The sequence below is a fragment of the Conger conger genome, chromosome 1 (genome assembly GCF_963514075.1).
Source record: "Conger conger chromosome 1, fConCon1.1, whole genome shotgun sequence".
Taxonomy (NCBI): Eukaryota; Metazoa; Chordata; class Actinopteri; order Anguilliformes; family Congridae; genus Conger; species Conger conger.
In genome coordinates, this window is record NC_083760.1 from 74106796 (window position 1) to 74125652 (window position 18857).

General features: G+C 43.6%; 1 protein-coding gene across 1 annotated transcript in view; it reads left to right on the plus strand.

Moving 5' to 3' along the window:
- The first annotated feature begins 11278 nt into the window (after positions 1–11278).
- plekho1b (pleckstrin homology domain containing, family O member 1b) overlaps positions 11279–18857 on the plus strand; it is a 29994-nt gene continuing 22415 nt past the window's right edge. The window contains exons 1-2 of the mRNA XM_061257643.1: positions 11279–11710; positions 12388–12534. Coding sequence (XP_061113627.1) covers positions 11684–11710; positions 12388–12534 — 174 coding nt within the window. The 5' untranslated portion in view covers positions 11279–11683. The remainder of the gene's footprint in view (positions 11711–12387; positions 12535–18857) is intronic.

Genomic DNA, 18857 nt, shown 5'->3' on the forward strand with positions numbered 1-18857 from the left:
TTAGGGGTGACATGGGGCAGGCTGTAGAGGTTAGGGGTGACATGGGGCAGGCTGTAGAGGTTAGGGGTGACATGGGGCAGGATGTAGAGGTTAGGGGTGACATGGGGCAGGCTGTAGAGGTTAGGGGTGACATGGGGCCGGATGTAGAGGTTAGGGGTGACATGGGGCCGGATGTAGAGGTTAGGGGTGACATGGGGCCGGATGTAGAGGTTAGGGGTGACATGGGGCAGGCTGTAGAGGTTAGGGGTGACATGGGGCAGGATGTAGAGGTTAGGGGTGGCATGGGGCAGGCTGTAGAGGTTAGGGGTGACATGGGGCAGGCTGTAGAGGTTAGGGGTGACATGGGGCAGGATGTAGAGGTTAGGGGTGACATGGGGCAGGCTGTAGAGGTTAGGGGTGACATGGGGCAGGCTGTAGAGGTTAGGGGTGACATGGGGAGGTTAGGGGTGACATGGGGCAGGCTGTAGAGGTTAGGGGTGACATGGGGCAGGATGTAGAGGTTAGGGGTGACATGGGGCCGGATGTAGAGGTTAGGGGTGACATGGGGCCGGATGTAGAGGTTAGGGGTGACATTGGGGCAGGCTGTAGGGGTTAGGGGTGACATGGGGCAGGATGTAGAGGTTAGGGGTGACATGGGGCAGGATGTAGAGGTTAGGGGTGGCATGGGGAGGTTAGGGGTGACATTGGGGCAGGCTTTAGAGGTTAGGGGTGACATTGGGGCAGGCGGTGGAGGTTAGGGGTGGCATGGGGCAGGATGTAGAGGTTAGAGGTGGCATGGGGAGGTTAGGGGTGACATTGGGGCAGGCTGTACAGGTTAGGGGTGACATTGGGGCTGGCGGTGGAGGTTAGGGGTGGCATGCGGCAGGCTGTAGGGGTTAGGGGAGGCATCGGTCAGGCTGTAGAGGTTAGGGGAGGCATCGGTCAGGCTGTAGAGGTTAGGGGTGACATGGGGCAGGCTGTAGAGGTTAGGGGTGACATTGGGAGGGGCTGAAGAGGTAGCCAAGCAGACACTCAGATGTATATCAGTTTCTGCTTTGTTTCATGCAGTTTGTGCCATGGCATTTCCTGCCAAGAATAGTCCTTTGAAATGCCTGCTGCATCTCCAAGTGGCAATGGCCTCCATGAACTCCTTCATTAGCATTATATTACCATGCTCTGTAAACTTGCTCTTTGAAATGCTGATCTAATTAACTGTAAAACAACAAGCCTTTTATTTCTTAAAAACATAATTATGAAATAAATAGAAAAATTAAATGCATTGCAAGTGTGTATTGAGTAATAATGTACTAATTAATAATAACATGTACATATTATTTTAATCATAATTCAGTATAATTGTCTAAAAAGATGTCACTCATCATCAGTACTCAAAATGATGTTGATGAGGAGTATCAGTGTCACTCATTCTTCATGTATACAGTATATAAACAGTTTGCACGTTTCCCCACATATGAATGTAATTAGTATGCCTGAGATACAATGGAAGAAGGGAGGGCGAGGGATGAAGTGTGGGATGATTGGCCAAGTACATACTGAAATTGAACTGAATGCATTGAAATTAAATTCACACCAACATTATGAATCATGCGCTGACACAGTATGGCGTACCGTCATCTGATTGTGGCAAGAGAGAATGAGGCATAACTAATACTTTAGTGTCTGCTGACACTGTTTGGCACTCCATCCACAAAATGTTTGCTCCCAGCGAATTTAATTTGGTCTGTCTTAGCAGCCTTGTCAATCTGAATCTGGAAAGCATTACATTGGATGTTTTATTCAGGGAAACTGAAAACAGTGGTTATGTAAATCTCCATAAAAGATACACAGTCGAAGCTGGCAGACACTTACTCCAGGCATCAACAGTATGCTGTCGGTAAATGTGTTGTTTTGAATTATTTTAGTATCAGTTCTAACACAGACAGCCACAGCCCTGCACAGAGACCAGATTCACCTTTCTCAGTATTTTAGTATGGAGACCCGGGCTAAACTGAACTTGTGTCCTCAACCTCGACCTGCCAGCGAACGAATTACCAGAACTTTGTCAGACAATTTTTAGTTAACCAACAATTTCATTTTTGTCACTATTTAAAAAATAGTGACAAATGAAAGTTGTGAAAACAAAGAATAGAAAAAAAAAACCCTCCTCCCACAACCCCCCCTGAGGGACCCAAGGGAACCTACAAAACCTACATTCAGAAACCTCACGATTAAACCTCACGATTAAACCTCTCGATTAACCCTCTCGATTAAACCTCTCGATTAAACCTCTCGATTAAACCTCACGATTAAACCTCGCGATTAGACTCTGTAGCGCAGAGTAGTAGGTAGCTCCATATGCAGTCAGTGTGGTGGCTTCCATTGCGGGGCGATCGTTTTCTTTGCCAAGGTCAGTTTGACACAACTGACACATTGGTAAACCTAGAGATGAGGTGGGTGGCACATTTTATTGTGAGCCAGATCAAAGTATTAACTTTTAGAGTATTAACTTTTCATTCCAAAGCCAGCCCTCACAAGCCCTTTTAAATTTGAACAGTTATAAGATTATAAACTGGAAGTGTTTGGACACAATTCCTGTGCATATGGGGAAGCAGGATAATGGTTTAAGAGGAAATGCAAACGTAAGAGTTAAGCAAGAGTTAAGCAAACATAAGAACCTAAAATAAAATTGGGAAGTTTGTCAGCTGACAGCTCTGACAAAGGGAAAAACAACTCTGCCATATGTAGTAGAGAGCCTGTGATTTTTCATTTTGAAGTAATAAATGTTGTACTTCATCCGTTGGGGTAGTTCAGGATCCATAGATACAGAAAAGATGCTTCTTGGTTGTTTTGATGTGTGAACCCCTGCTGGTGTGTTTGTATAAGCACCACTGAGAGAAGGCTCACACACAGGGGTCTGTCTTCACCCCCACAGTGCTGCTAAAACTGTGGCACATCTCAGCCCACATTCCTTTAAGCCTGTTACTGGCAGCCTGTAAACCAGATTTGCGATCATGCAGCAGCACTTTGTCATAGTGGTTAGATAAATGGTTTTCAGACTGGGTGGTTATAGGACTGAATCCTGATTTCAGGTTTGACTGAGATTTGTCAACCTGAATTGCTTCAGCAAATATTCCGCTATATGTTATCTAGAAATCGTATTTGTCTAAGATCTATGTCTGTTAAACACATGCACGTATGCACTCACACATGCACACACACATACACACACGTATCTGTTCTGAGGAAACAAGATTAATCATTTTTTAAATTCTTATGACCATCTTCATTCTTATGAAATCACTCATGTGTAGACATGCATGATGAACACCCAGCTATATTTGACTGTTTATTCTTATATTACTTTTTAAGTTTTTTATCATTGGTCTGGCCTTGAAACTAAAACATATCTAGATTTTTTGGGCCTGTAATCTCCATTTTCATCATTTCTACAATAAAATACTATGTACCTACTTTCACTTAATTGCTTCACTCTATATTTCATACTGAGTGAATATCAGCTCTTCCTTCTCTAATCCTCCACCAGTTGGACCAGCCTGGCAGCACCGATCCCCAGCAAGAAACCCCCACATCTGTCCTCCCAAAATGCATCTGTCTGAGCCCCAGTGCCCTACATTGGTGGATAAACCATGCCATCTGCCCCCCCAGCTTCTCCGAACACCCCTTGTCCCATGTTCATAATCTCCCTCTAATCCAACAGACAAGGTCCAATGTTGGCTCGATAACCAGACTCTTTCCCAGCTTGCCATGGGAGGGTGAACCTCTTTATAGCCTGCGACTGCATTGCATTGCTACCGGGAGACAAGGGTCTGAGCCCTCCTCTCACCCAAAGTGGAGATAATCAGGGTGCTTCTTCAGGGGTGTAAATGTGGAGTTCAAATCAATTAGTGCGGTTTTGAAAAGCTGACTTTTAGTCGGATATCAGTGGGGAGTGAAACCCTACACCAGGCACGTTGTGATTTTAGTTGCTAGCCCTCCAGTCTCCTGTTTGATCTTCTTAAGGATTTAGAAGATTTATACAGTTTGAATATAGATTAGAAATGTGCTGTTTATTTTGGTTCATCTGTTGCATCCCATGAGCTTATGTCTAAAATACCCATTTAAGGACGTTCACAACCCCAGATGAAGAACTAAAAGCCAGGAACACCCACAATGTCAACCATGCACACTCATGAGCAAGCAGCAGACAAACCAAGTGTGACTGAGCCAGCATACTCATCCTGGTGTGGTGCGTGTGTTGTTTGTGTGTGTGCACTCTCAGAAATAAAGAGACTGTGGAGGTATATATTTTTTCTTCAAGGATCACATTTCCTGAATGTACCCTGACAGTACACCCATGTTCTGTTTGGGTATGAATGAGTACGTTTTTCAAGCTAAAAATGCACAAATTAGTTATATATTGCAGGCTAGGGGTACCTACATCACTCCGCTGTTAAAAAAGCCTACCCTGGATCCCTCCATCATCCAGAACTACCGCCCGGTATCTCTTCTTCCTTTCCATTCTAAAACTATAGAACGAGCCGCTTCCACTCAACTTTCTTCCTTCTTTTCTAACAACAACCTGCTAGACCCCCATCAGTCTGGCTTCAGATCAGGCCACTCGACAGAGACTGCGCTCCTCTCCGTCAGTGATTCTCTTCATGCCGCACGAGCAGCCTCCCTCTCCTCTGTCCTCATTCTTCTAGATCTCTCTGCTGCCTTCGACACTGTGGATCACTCCATCCTCCTGTCTGCCCTGTCAGCAACGGGCATCTGTGGCACAGCCCTGGACTGGATTGAGTCCTACCTCTCTGGTCGCTCCTTCCAGGTTGCCTGGGCTGGTTTGGTATCGACACCTCGGCCCCTCGCCACAGGAGTTCCCCAGGGCTCAGTCCTTGGCCCACTTCTGTTTTCTCTCTACACTCGCTCCCTTGGCCCTGTGATCACTGCACATGGGCTATCCTACCACTGCTATGCGGACGATACCCAACTCTTCGTCTCGTTCCCGCCGTCTGATACGCAGGTTTCAGCCCGTATCTCTGCTTGCCTGAGGGACATCCAGAGCTTATTCATCCCTGCTAATACCTCTCCCCATCTGGATCTCTCCATTTCCCTCGGGGATACCACACTCACGCCGTCACCCAGTGCAAGGAACCTCGGCGTGGTGATGGACAGCAGACTGTCCCTTTCCGAGAACATTGCGGTGGTGACCCGGTCTTGCAGGTTCTTCCTATACAACATACGGAGAATCCGCCCCTTTCTCACCCCCTACTCGACCCAGCTCCTGGTCCAAGCGATGGTTCTGTCCCGCCTGGACTACTGCAATTCTCTCTTGGCTGGCCTCCCAGCGTCCGCCATCAGACCCCTCCAACTCATCCAGAATGCAGCAGCTCGTCTGGTCTTCAACCTTCCCAAATACTCACACGTCACCCCCCTGCTTACTTCCCTCCACTGGCTGCCTGTCATGGCTCGCATCAAATTCAAAACATTGGTGCTAGCCTTCCAAGCAGTTAAAGGGTCTTCCCCAGCTTATCTGCAAAAAATCATCAGACCCTACACCCCTGCCAGACCTCTTCGTTCAGCCTCCACAGGCCGCTTGGCACCTCCCCCTCTCCGAACCTCCACCTCACGCTCACAACTACTGTCTGTTCTGGCTCCACGGTGCTGGAACGAACTCCCCGTTGAGGTCAGAACTATAGAATCTCTCTCCACCTTCAAGCGCAAGCTGAAGACACACCTCTTCAAGCAGCACCTCTCCCCATCCCTCCCTACCTCCCTGTGAACCTTATTTGTTGTCTCTGTGACTTGCTTTGTGTATCGGTATTTTTAGTTGGCTAGGTAAGCAGTGTTTGGATAGTTAACTTTGGTGACTTTTGCTCTGTTTGTTTGTTTGTTTGTTTGTTCAAAAAAAAAAAAAAAAAAAAAAAGGCCCTTGTCCTTATCTTTGTTGTACAGGTAGCAGTTGAAATTGTACTTACCTCTAGGGTCTTTCAGCGAACTTATCCCTGGTTATGGGTATGCACTTTGTTGTACGTCGCTCTGGATAAGAGCGTCTGCCAAATGCCAATAATGTAATGTAATGTAATGTATATGGTACCCTCCCAGTGACAAGCATTTGTACCTTTTAGGCACTTTATTTCTGTGTGTGTGTGTGTGTGTGCTTACTGTCTCTGCATGACCCCCTTCTTCTACTACTCAGAGAGGCCAGAAGTGTCTTACCTGCCCCATTAAAAGGTAATCAGTGATGCGGAGCTTGGGTAATGGGTACAGTGGAGTGGGTAACCTGCACCAAGTGGACAGTCACCATAGGCTGACTGTCTGCAAGGGTAATGAGAGAGATTTTTGCCTGAGTCCAAGATTAGTTTTGAACCCTAGCCTCTCACTTGTCCCAAGATTTGCCAGATGAACGTGTTACCAGTCAGCTAAAGACAGAATTGCCTCTAGCCAAGGGCAATGACTTTCTTTAAAATTTTGAGAGTTACGTCATCGGGGAGCGTTGTCGTGGTAACCTGCTCCGGGCCTTTGCCGCACTTCCGCGTGCTTATGGCCGGACTAGCCGAGCTAACCCTGTTACACAATCGGTAGCCGCAGGATGCTGATTACACACATATTTAAGTGAAGGGTGGTAGGTTAGGCTAGGGGTTACATTTTCAGAGAAAGCAAAAAGATACAAATAAAATTGAGCCTTTTGTGCTTTTGATCTGAGACCAATGGTCTGACACGGGTGGGTATGACTGAACAGAGGTGGAGTGATGGGAGAGAGAGAGAGAGAGAGAGAGAGAGAGAGAGAGAGAGAGAGAGAGAGAGAGAGAGAGAATAGCAGACAAAAGAGAGCCAATTCATTGTGAACTAGGTGCCTTTGTGCACCTGCTCCAAATCTGTGCTTGAAATCTCTGATGGGAAAGGGGAAGTGATGGCAAGACTGTCTCAACAGTCAGAAAACACTTGTGTAAGGTGTCAGATGGACAGGAAGAGTGTGAAGGGGAAGAGACAATGAACGAGTTAGATCTCACCAGATGGGAAATAACCTACATTTCCCAGAATTAAAACAGAATATCCCATCTTTGAAAAAAATTAATTAGAAACTGAAAACCTCACAGAAAAAACTGAAAACAGCTTTCTGTGGTACTTAGTAATGCTGATTAAGTGTTATATACAGTTACTCTCTGTACCTCATTACTCCTCCGTGTTGCTGTTGTGTATGGGCTGTGAAAGATTATTTATCCCATGGCTTCAGAATGAAGTTAATATATTATATATTTGGCTGGCAAGTGCTCTGGTTCAAAGCCACTTGCATTTTTGACACAGTGCCCAGAGAGAGAGAGATGTATTTTTATGTACTGTAAGCAAATGGCAAATAAAAATATACTGTCCACACATATTTAGAGAATGATAATATTGCACTGAATGGTGGAAGGGACCATTTTCTCAGGAGTTCCTATACAGTGGCGTTATTGTCTACTACCAATTACAAAACTGTGCTCACTGGATTGAACAATCGCAAAATAGTGAAAGTTCTGTTAAAAAGGGGCAATTCTTACTGATCTGTGCTTTCTGAGCCTTTCCAAATGTCTCTCTATGCTCCTGTCATATTCAGGCAACCTATGCTGTGTAAATGTAGCATTACAATAACATTAATATTTCCAATAATGTTAGGCATAGGAAGAAGAATACCTGACAGCCACAGGCGTACACTCAAACCACTGTCGGGCCAGTAATGAAAAAATAAGTGTAGGTAGCACAGCCAAATGCAGGCTGGATAATCAAAAGAGAATCACTTCAAGGGTGTGTGGTGTAGGCACAGTATTATGAGGCCTCTGTGTAGGGGTGGTCAGGGTATAAGGGGCCTGTGTAAGGGTGCATGATCTGATAATGAACTGACTGTAAGAGTGAAATGGCCCTTGACTCTTCAGTGGGACTAGAATTTGGGTCAGGGTCCAGAATTCAGCAAAAGCAGAAATAGCAGAAAAAAGTTGAGTCGAGACATGCATATTCAGGTGCATGAAGACTAGAAGACTGCTTGATATATCTAACATTCTCAGTCCAGAGTGAATCAGCGTATCTAGGAGTATAGATTGTTAAATGTAGTGCTATTGGTGGGAGTCACAGTAAGGGTCTCCAAATGGGATCAATGTACGTAATTAGACAGCTCTCACACAGGAATCACCTGACCTCTCCACTCCTACCCCCACTCCCAAGAAAATTGCTTCAAGCCTCTTGGTTTTCCAGCAATGAACACGCCCATGTGATGCTGCCTCCTGTAAGCTGATTTCCATGAGCTTCTGCAACAGCCAGTCTAAACTGGGACAGTGCTTCTTCTTAATTTGGTTGCTGGGTTGGATTAGACCGTTTCTACCCATTAATTATTTTGGTTCTTATGGCTTCTTTAAGGGCTGTCATTTACAAGATACATGCTTCTAGTTTCAGGAGTAACCAGAGACATTGGCTTATTTTACTATGCCAGGCTTAAAAACATATATACAGTGAAACCAGCGTCTGACCAGCTTTAATGATCAGCAGCTAATGAGAAGGTTTGAAACTGGAATTTCTTTAAAAGTTGGTGTGTTTGAAATCTTAGGTAACTAAGCATGATTGTCATATTATTGGAAATATATTTAATCTGTGCTTCTACAAGATATACTATTGTATAATCAATATAGGCTTTGCATGTTACCCTGGATAAAGCCATCTGATGCATCAATAAATAATATGATATCTAGGTAGCATAAAATTCCAGAGGGGCCATGTTTTTCACGAAAGAGCTAAGACTAAATGTAAACAGTGCCGTTTTAGGCAACCCTTTTCATCATGTATTCACACTTCCTTTTGCCGTCCGTGTAGTTGTGCACCTGGATGGCACATTTGTGTGCCTTCAAGAGCTTGAACAAAAACTTCACAAGGAGGTCCTCTTCTCTGTGTTTGTTTGCCACACAGTTCACACATCAAACAGCTATGGACCATGCACTCTCTCTGGCAGACAGGGGGTTTGTGGAGTGAATACAAATAGGGAACCTTAAGCATAGAAGGTAGAGCTTCTCAGAGAGAAGAGTGTGCTTTTCGACATACACACATCATTGAGATGATGTTCATTTTAACTTGTTTTAATATATTTTTAAACCATGGGTCAAGTTGCTGGCTGGTGTCTACATGTGAGTAGATATTTATAATCCTGTACATGTCAGTCTGGTGAAACCAGACAAGCCAGACAGGCAATTCATGTGGAAAAATATCCATTCTTTACAATCCAAAATACACAAGGGCTCACTGGATTGACTGTTCTTTCCTGAATTCACTTTCAGTCTGCACAGGGAAAGAAAAATAAACACTCTGAGAAACAGTGAATATGTTTTTCTGGGTTTCTTTTGCATCTTCCCAGTGCAGGACAGACTGAAAGAAGTTGAGGTCAAACTTTGTGATACTTTACAAGAAGCGGGTGCGTAAACAAAATGGGTAATGCTAATAGAAAGAAAGAAAAACTGCTGCTAAAGGAATTTTTTACATGTAGCCGGAATTGTATTGGTATAATTTAGAAGATGATTTAATGCAGTAGTATAATTTCAGATGCCAGAAATCCATTTTGGCTTTTACATTTATTTAAACTGATTCTTAATATAGTCCATGTTTGTTTCCTTTAGTTTCTGAATGGTAACTGCCAAAGCTTGATGGTAACTGCCTGAGCTTCAGTGTGTAATTCACAAGTAAGCCGAAATGATTTTGAAATTTCACTCTGTCAATCACTGATTGGTTGATTGGTGCATTTTCACGAATGATTAACAGTAATAAAATGATTGGTTTCTGTCTACAGAATTGTTGATTTTTTGAGACTTGATGAGACTTGTTGAGACTTGAAGCTGCTTGAAACTTGTGGGTCCCAGTGAGTTCACCGTTGCCTTGATATGATGAAGGGGTGGAGGCAGGATGATGGGAAGCAGGATGTGTGTGTGTGTGTGTGTGTGTGTGTGTGTTAGTATGTGCATGCATGTGGGTGCATGTGTGTGTGTGTGTGTGTGTTAGTGCATGCATGAATACATGTTGGTGCATGTGTGTGTGTGTGTGTTAGTACATGCATGTGTGTTGGTGCGTGTGTGTGTGTGTGTGTGTGTGTGTGTGTGTGTGTGTGGATGCCGACAAAGCTTGGCTCCTGGGTGCACCCCTCTGGCTACCGCCAGCTCAATGCCCCTAAGACGCCCAGACTGCCTCTCCCATTGATTCCCTATTAAACTCCGCAGGCCCCTCCCCCCTGTACCCAACCCCCTAATCCTCTTCAGCAACAACAATCACACAGGAGGAACAAAACAAGGAATATGTGTATCTCCTTCCAAATGTTACCAAATCTGTTTTAAGTGCAACCCAGAGCTCAGATAGCTAAGCATTATTTGATACCGCGGAACATGGCTATATTGAGAATTGTAGCTTGACATGAACAATGGAAGAAGGAACTAAATAAGCTTTACAATTGCAAAAACAGTTAAAAGAGAAAGAAGTTAGTTCCGTGTTAATTCAACATCTATGTCATTTTAAATGTCGGTGACATTGTAGGAATATGCTCCTCATCTCACAGTGAACTTAACGGTTTGTGTTTTTCTGCTGAAAGAGGAACCTCAAATAAAAGCAGCCATAAAAGGTAACATGTAAACATGTTTTGCAACAAATCACCAGTAGCAAAATGGAGTGGATGTGATGGTTTCAGGAGAGTAAATGTATGCAATGTATGCAGAGCTAACTGTAATGAAATATGCAGAGTATAAACTAACGTATTAGGCAAAGATCTGTCATAAGTAGGTAACTGCTTCCAAACGCAAGTGTGACCAGACACTAGTAAGCACACTGGCTAGCACCTATTCTGGGAGACTTAAGAAGGTCATCAAAGGTTGAAAACCACAGGTGGTCCTGGAAGATGGTTTTGCCTCATACTGAATCTCAGAGATTGGAGACTATACACTGTAAATTAAGTCCCAACACTGTGTTGGATCATCATGGCTTGAACTTTTGCAATGAGATAATTTGGCAAAGTTAGGCTTTTTAATACACGCCATCTTTAAAGGAAGGAAATACAGACTGATCAATTATATATATTTTTTCTATTGGTTCATTTCCACTCAAATAAACCTATCTATTTTATTTTTGCAATACTAAGAGTATTATTAGTAACACGTGTCAGACATACGAATGGAATTATTTGCGTCATAACGTCGGTAGCCCACCTCGTGCGTTCACTTCTGCTTTTCACGGTGACATCACGAACCAGTGGTGGCGGGGCTATAGATGGAGCTGTCGAGTGCTTATAGCGGGAGTACCCCGGCAGCAAGTCCCTTATTACAACACAGCCCCCTGCTTAGGGAGGGGGAGCCGCCGAGTGGGGTGCCGATGACACAGTCTCATCCGTGAAACTAGAGACTACCAATTCAGCTCAGCATACTGACCCTATGAGCCAACGAGAGAGCAAATCCATTGGGCGACATCTATAGCTAAAGCAGCAAGAGAAAAGAGACTGGGGGAAACGGAGGTAGTTCAGCGCAGGGAAGTGGCCAAGCGAGGGGGACGCACAATACTGTAGCTACAGTTTTCTTTCTCCACCGAGAACCATTCCGTCTCCTGAATTAACCTCGTATTCGTTCAAAAAGAGAATTCTAGCGTGTATATAACATCCAGCACGCAAAACTGGGTAAACTCTGGGAAAGCAAACGACAACCCTAATACCTTCACAATGAAGAAAAACAATTCGGCCAAACGGGTGAGCTGTTTATAACGCTGCATATGTTAAAATAGATTTCTGTTAACAAAAATATTTTCTTTCTTCCTTTGATACTGTTACCAGCCAATGGAATACGCACCAGATAGCGATTTTACTGCGTATAACAATATGCTTCTTGTCTTTCTACTTGATACATATTGTGTGTATCCAAACACTGATCAGGCATCAGGCTGAACATGCAGACTTGCCATTATCGTGGTCGCCCTGCAGTATAGTGCTAAATATTGTGCAATGATTCTATGCAGATGTATGCAAGTATGTATTTAGTGTGTCATTTAATTGTACGTAATTAATAATGTGTTGTCTGTAATGTAGCATATCGGTGCGCTTGTGAAGGGTGGGTCTATGATTTAGAGATTCTTTGCCATTTGCCCAAATATTTAAATTTAAAGGTAATAATCTGAATTATATATCGTCCAGAGATTGTCTATGGTAGTAATTCGCCGCGAGGAAAATAAAATACGGTCCCCGCGAGGAATGTGACAGCATCTACATGACAAAAGAAATGACTGGGGCTCAGTAGCCTTTGCAAAAGTCGCTCCTTTTCCAGTCCGTGCGGTCCCTTTTGAATCTAAATGAGGGGCTACAGCTATTTTATGTTCGCGACGCTTGTCAGTATGTAACGGCTCATATTTCTTCTCCGAACATTCATTCAGGGCCCACAGGATGCCAACCAGCCTTCGTCGCAACCGGATAAAATCGGGTGGATTCGCAAGTTTTGTGGCAAAGGGATTTTCAGGGAAATATGGAAAAACCGTTTCGTGGTGCTCAAAGGGGACCAACTCTACATTTCTGAGAAAGAGGTAAGATTTCCCACTTAATTAATACTTTAAAAAAATAATAATTATTATTAATTTAAATTAAAAATATGTAATGCCCAGTGGTGAGAGAATAAAAATAATTATTATTTCGATCTATTAATACCATTTTTTTCCTGTTATACTGCGTGTGCTTTGGACTTTACATGGGGCACAAACTGCATACAGATGTATGGTATTGGTGTGGTATGTCTTGGTATGGTTTTGTAATAATACTGTGATCAAAGTAATCTAGTCTTGTTGAAAAAATCCCAGTGATATCCCATATGATACTGGCAAACATGACGGCTTGTTTACAGATCAAATACATCTCCCCATTTTCACCATAAGTCTATTTCCTATACGTTTTCAGAATTCTTTTTTTACTTAAAATCATTACTGTCATCAATATAGTGAGTATAATTCAGTGAACTCTGGTTTCCATTTCATGTGGAAAATCTATATGATACACCGCACACAGTGTGCAATAACAAAGACCTCTTGAAGGTTTGCATGTTTGTTTTATTGACTGATTGATTAATCAATTATTTGATTGAGCTACATTCCTTGCGGAAGGAGAAATGTGTCATGTGTCCTTTTTAGGATTCATGGAAGACCTTTGTTTTGACACGTGATATTGATCAATAGCCCCATGTAGAGTGACTGAGTCAGACCTATAAATTAAAACTGCAGCCGAGGTGGAACTCTCAGTAATAACAAGGGGAGAAGCCACCTCTCAGACTGCCAGAGATTGGGTTCTGTTCCATCTGAGCTCATAAATACATCACCGGGGCAAATTATTCTTGTCAGTTAATTGGTGAAAGTGCTCAGGAATTTACAAAATGCAGAATCCTCTGCTTATCCAAAGTGACCTGGAAGTGTTGTGTGTTGACCTCACTTTTACTCAGTGACAGCCAGAGCTTTTGATTGACAGAGACAGAAAGGAGAGATCTATGTGACAGGGAGACCCCTTGGGAAAGTAGACAAAGAATAATAATACTGTTCAGCCAGCCACAGTGTATGAAATGCAGCTACTATCAAAGAACATTGGACTTGCCTGCATGCAATAGTTCTGTTGCGTGCCAAAAATGTAAATTTTTTATCTTAACTGAACTCTGATTAAAGAGATTGAAATCTACACTAGGTGTGCTTTACTAAATGTAAACTAGTTTTTCTCTGCCTTATGGGTATCTTGTGGATCAGTAGAGAGAATCACTCATGTAGAGCATCTTAGTGGGTGATTTATAAGCATTCTATGCTAGTTTTTTTTGCTAGTGAACTGTATGCATGCAACAGTCTGTCTGTGGGTGTATGCATTGTAAGATCAGTGTTGATTTATGTGAAATTCTGATGCTTGGATCAGATACAGAGCTAAGCTAATGGCATTGGCTCGTCTTTGAGGAGCTAGAAGCATCATTGCTTTAAGCCTGGAGAGCAGCTTAAGATTTGACCCGATCTGTGTGACTGTTTGTCTCTTTCAAACACTTCTAGTCCTTGGTGAGGTCTCGGTGGCTTGGGACACAGTTTAGGGAGCCCAGGGACCAGTGTGCGGGGCAGGGGCAGGGGCAGGGGCAGCAGGGTGGGGGGAGCCCAAGCACATCCTGGAGGTCTGTACCTCAGGGAGAATGCAGCGAGCAGGAGTGCTCCAAAAAGGTTCACACGAGGACTTGAGCTAAGAGCTGATCCTCTCTCCTGCCTCATCTGTCAACCCCCGAGGCCCTCCTCGGCAGACGGCAACCGCCACAGTTGTTCTCCTGCACTGGGTTTGTGGGAATTGTAAGAGGTTTAGACTGCCGGCTTCTTTTCAGCTGGAAAACGTGACTCAGCGTTAGGGCTAAAACAAAACTGACCCAGTCCCTCTAGCTGTGAAAGATCAGCTGTTTCAAAATTGCTCATTTTTCCACTTGGACAACTGTAGGTCTTGGCTTTTGACTCTAGTGTTCTGGTTTGCTGTTTATTTGCTGGATGCTCCACTGACTTTGGCAATATATATATATACATATATATATATATATATATATATATATATATATATATATATATATATATATATGAAATATTTAGATATTTCACCTCCTCAAATGAACAAAAAGCAGTATGTTTGATACAAATACTGATCAGAGGGGACTTTAGAAGCTGCTGAAACGACACTCCACCTAGAAAACCATCTGAGCATTTCAAGTTGTGGTTTAAAATCTAAAATGCAAATTGCTCTCTGGACAAAAAGTTGACAAAAGGTGGTACTCATGCAACAATATAGCACAATAAAGCATAGTTAGTAGCATAATACAGTACAGTTAGTAGTATAATGTAGCATAGGTGAAAACTGGGCTTGGAAGACAAATGTCGTGGGTTCAGGAGGAGTTTCAATTGTACCCTTGTGCAAGGTACTTGTATTGCTTCAGTTAATATCCCAATGTGTTAATGTGTTGTATTTATATGTATAAACTGCTCTGGAAAAGACAGTATTCATAAAAGTTTCACTGTAAATTTTGAGGGGGAAGTCCAGGAGTCACATAATGGCTGCACATTCTTCTGGTGTGAACAATGAAATCGAAGCTTGCTTTTCAAGCTAGGGCCTAAACCAAATGTAGCACATTGCATTTAAGCATTTCAGTATAAATCTTATAGTATACAAGTTATGAATCCTCTATGTCCATAGAATATATTTTCAAATTTCCCTAAATGTTTTTGGCCATCATCATTGTTTTAATGAAGCTCATATCCATGGAGTACCCTCTGTGAGTGTAGTACCCTCTGTGAGTGTAGATTGTCATTTCTGGAGTGTGTCCTGAGCAGCAGATGTCACTCCTCATGTTCTCACGGCACATGGCTTAGTTCTGTATGTATGTGCGTGTGTGTAAGAGAAAGAGAGAGAGAGAGAGAGAGAGAGAGAGAGAGTGTGTGTGAGTGTGTGTGTGCGTGTGTGTGTGTATTAAAGCACTCCATTTGAGACTCTCTGCGCTGACACCCGCATCTGAGTCAGACCCTATCACGATCTGATGGAGCAGGCAGGAGTAGAACTGAATGCTGATACAGTCTGGACAGTCGTGTGCCGACCACTTCCCCTTGAGACATCTTGCCGTTTATTTATTTGGCAGATAGTCTTTCCCAGCATGACTTGCAAAGCCATTATGGCTCATAAGAGCGGCGAAGGCAGAAGAAGAATGGCATCTAAAACATCAGTGACTGAGCATTAGACTAAAAAGCACTTCTTCTTGTAACTGTTTAGGTGGTAAGAGATCTTATTTAGATTCAGTTAAAAGTTAATTTTGACACATTAAAAGCATACTAATGTACAGTAAGGACAACCTTGCCAAACAGTCAGCAAGACAGTGAATGAACAACAAATGACAGCATTAAAGTAAGTCCACCGAGGTAACTATTTTATCACAAGTATAATGCCTAACAGTGCTTTAACAGCTCAAGTCCAACAACAATCTGTACACTCGACCATTTCACTGATGGTTTGGATTGTTCTGATTATGGTGCTAGATACACCCAGGTTTTTGGTGAAAAAGGTGGGTTTTCAGTCAGTGCTGCAAAATGAGTAAATACAGTGTTCTGAAAGATAAGGAGCCTCATCCCTAACAAACCTTAAAAAGGAGGATCTGGGTGTGTGGCTCTTTAGGAGCCAAATGACTATAGGCTGATAAATGTGAGGAGTAATTAGTGGCCTCCAGTGAAGGTAGACAGTATGAATTCAGTGAATGAGTAGAAGCAGTCTGGTTGAATAGGTGGAGAAGGCTAGGTAATAACATTCACAGTAGTTCAGGCTAAATAAAATGTCCTAGACCCAGATCTAGGTTGTGTATCTGGTAGGAAGTGCCTGATTCCTCTTTCTTTATGTTGGATAGAGCTTGCTATTGATCTGGGAGGGAAACATTATAGATCTGTGCAGTATTGCATCTCTATATTTGTTATTGTCGATCTAAACATTTTATTAGTTTGTCTGCACCGGACACACAATCTTGTTTTGTGGATTTGCAAATGTGATGGATTTTGTGATGCTTTCTCTAAAATGGCAATAATACAAAAAAGATCATGTAGATTACCAAACAGTGATTACAACTATGGAATAAATTACCTGTGAAAAAAATAATGGATGGAATAATGTCTGTTGCCAAATAAGCAAGAGGTTCAATTAACAATATATTTCCTCAGTTTCTTCATTTGTTAGAAGTGATTGTCAGAAAATCAGAAACCCTTTGTCACAGGCACATTTTTGCCTTCTTATTTCTGACCTTAGTAAAGCGCTATCAATGGAGCTTTAACAGTCATAACATTATTGTGGATCTATCATTGTTAATGTATTACCTGCAAAAAGTATCCAATTCCCAATAGAAGAGTGCCTTCATTGGTGCCTTGTTTGTGAGTTTCAAGGAAAGGACAATTCTCTATCTGTGTAGGCAAGGTGGGTAAGCTTTTTTGCAAACCCGGTTTTGCTCAACTCTAAGGCCATTAGCAGACAGTTTTATTGTCACTTGCTTTACAACATATCGTACGAAGTGGGACAGTGCACAGCATGAGTGTGAAGTCGAGTTCGAAACACTGATGGGGCTCTGGGACCCAGCACCACGATGTGAGCCGGATAAACTCCTCCCAGCACTTTTGACCAGCATTCTACCAGCATTCTCGCCAGTGTGAATCACATTAGCTGGAAGACCGATCATTGTTTCTCTCTCACTTGCTGGAAGAATGGAACTATGGGAGCTGCAGTCTGTCCCTTGCCTTTGAACAGAGCGATCATCCCCCCCTTTGAAAGAGCCCAGTGAGGAATTGGGAGGAGACTGGGGGTCTCTCCTGGGCGGGAAGCAGTGCCTGGTCTCTCGTGGCCTTGTTTCGGGGGAGGAGAGGGGCCATCCTGGCTCAGTTTGGGCCGGAGCACAGCGTTGTCTTTGAAGTTGGGTGGGAGTGCCGGAGCATTGTGTTCACCCAGGCCACATGCCAGGCTGCAGCGTGCTGTGGGGTACATCCTGGAAAGTGTGTCACAGAGAGCCACTCTTTTTTGTGTGGTGGCAAAGCGGCACACAAAGGATCAGTAAAAGGCAGCCTTTCCCATGTTGGGGTGCACAAGGACCCCCTTGTGTTTGGAGAACAACAATCTTGAATCTTGTCCCTGGGTCCTCATCTTTCTCTGTCTCTCTTAGTTCTCTCCCTCTCTTTCTCTCTCTCACTTTCACACTCCCTCTCTCCCATGCAAGAACACTTGAAGCCCAGTGGTACAGGAGTAATTAAGTCTGGGTGATTGTTTAATCCCAAAGCCCCCCTGCTTTCTTTTCATTTGGAGCCACAGGTCTGTGCCAGTATAGAGCTAGCTGGCAAGCAGGAAGGTGTGGGAGTGTCAGGTTTTTGGGTGGGAAAAGAGGGGAGGGTGGGTGGGATGGTTTCCATGACAGCGCATAAGTAGGCCTTGAAATTGGACATGGGCTTGAAGCATGCCACCCGACTGGCAGCCTGCAGTGTTATAAGTTGGCGGGTTGTGACTCAAGGTATGACTGGGTCTGGGAGGAACAAGTATGACCAAATCAGATTGTTTCAGATACAGATTGGACTTTCTATTTAGAGAAATGTAATGTGTTCTCTGTAGCGCTATGAAAGGTGTTAGCTGATGCCCTAGGGCAGTTGGACGACTCACTCTTTTGTTCCAGGATATGATTTGGCACCCAGGCTGGGACTGACTGCCGTACATGGCAGGATGTTGCAATTGGCCATAGCATTAGCTAGAGAGGGTGGGAATCAGTCGCAGGGTTGGCTGAGTCTCATTGTGCACCATACGTGTGGTCACTGCAGGTACCGTGCCCTTCTTGGATACACCTGCTTGACCGTGGAGTGAAGGGAGGCAGAGAACAAGGACATAATGTGTTTCAGAGGAGACCGTGTGCCTGTCTGCACTCTCCCAAATGAACAGAGGAAGTTGCAGGGAACAGGCCAGCATTTAAGTGATCAGATATCAGCAGTCAGACACTTTGAGTGCTGATAAAGATTGGAGTCTGTTATCTAAGGTTTCTGGCTCCCTTTGGGTTAATGGAAGTGTGGTGTAGCTCAGAGGAAGAGAAGGAATGAAGGAATTCAGCAGTGTCAACAACTGTGAAGGAGGCTGAGGCAAAATAGCTGACGGTGAGAGGAAGTTAATCGGGGGGAGGGCAGTAGAGGAACAGGGTAACTGGAGAAGGAAGTACAAAACCGTATGGAGGGAAGTTATAGACGGAACTGTGGTGTGACATTGTATTTGTAGTTAAGGCCATTGGGAGGGTGGTGGGTGTGTTAGAAATCCAGTGAGATGAATCTGCAGGTCATGGTGCAGGGCTGTAGACATATTGTTTTGG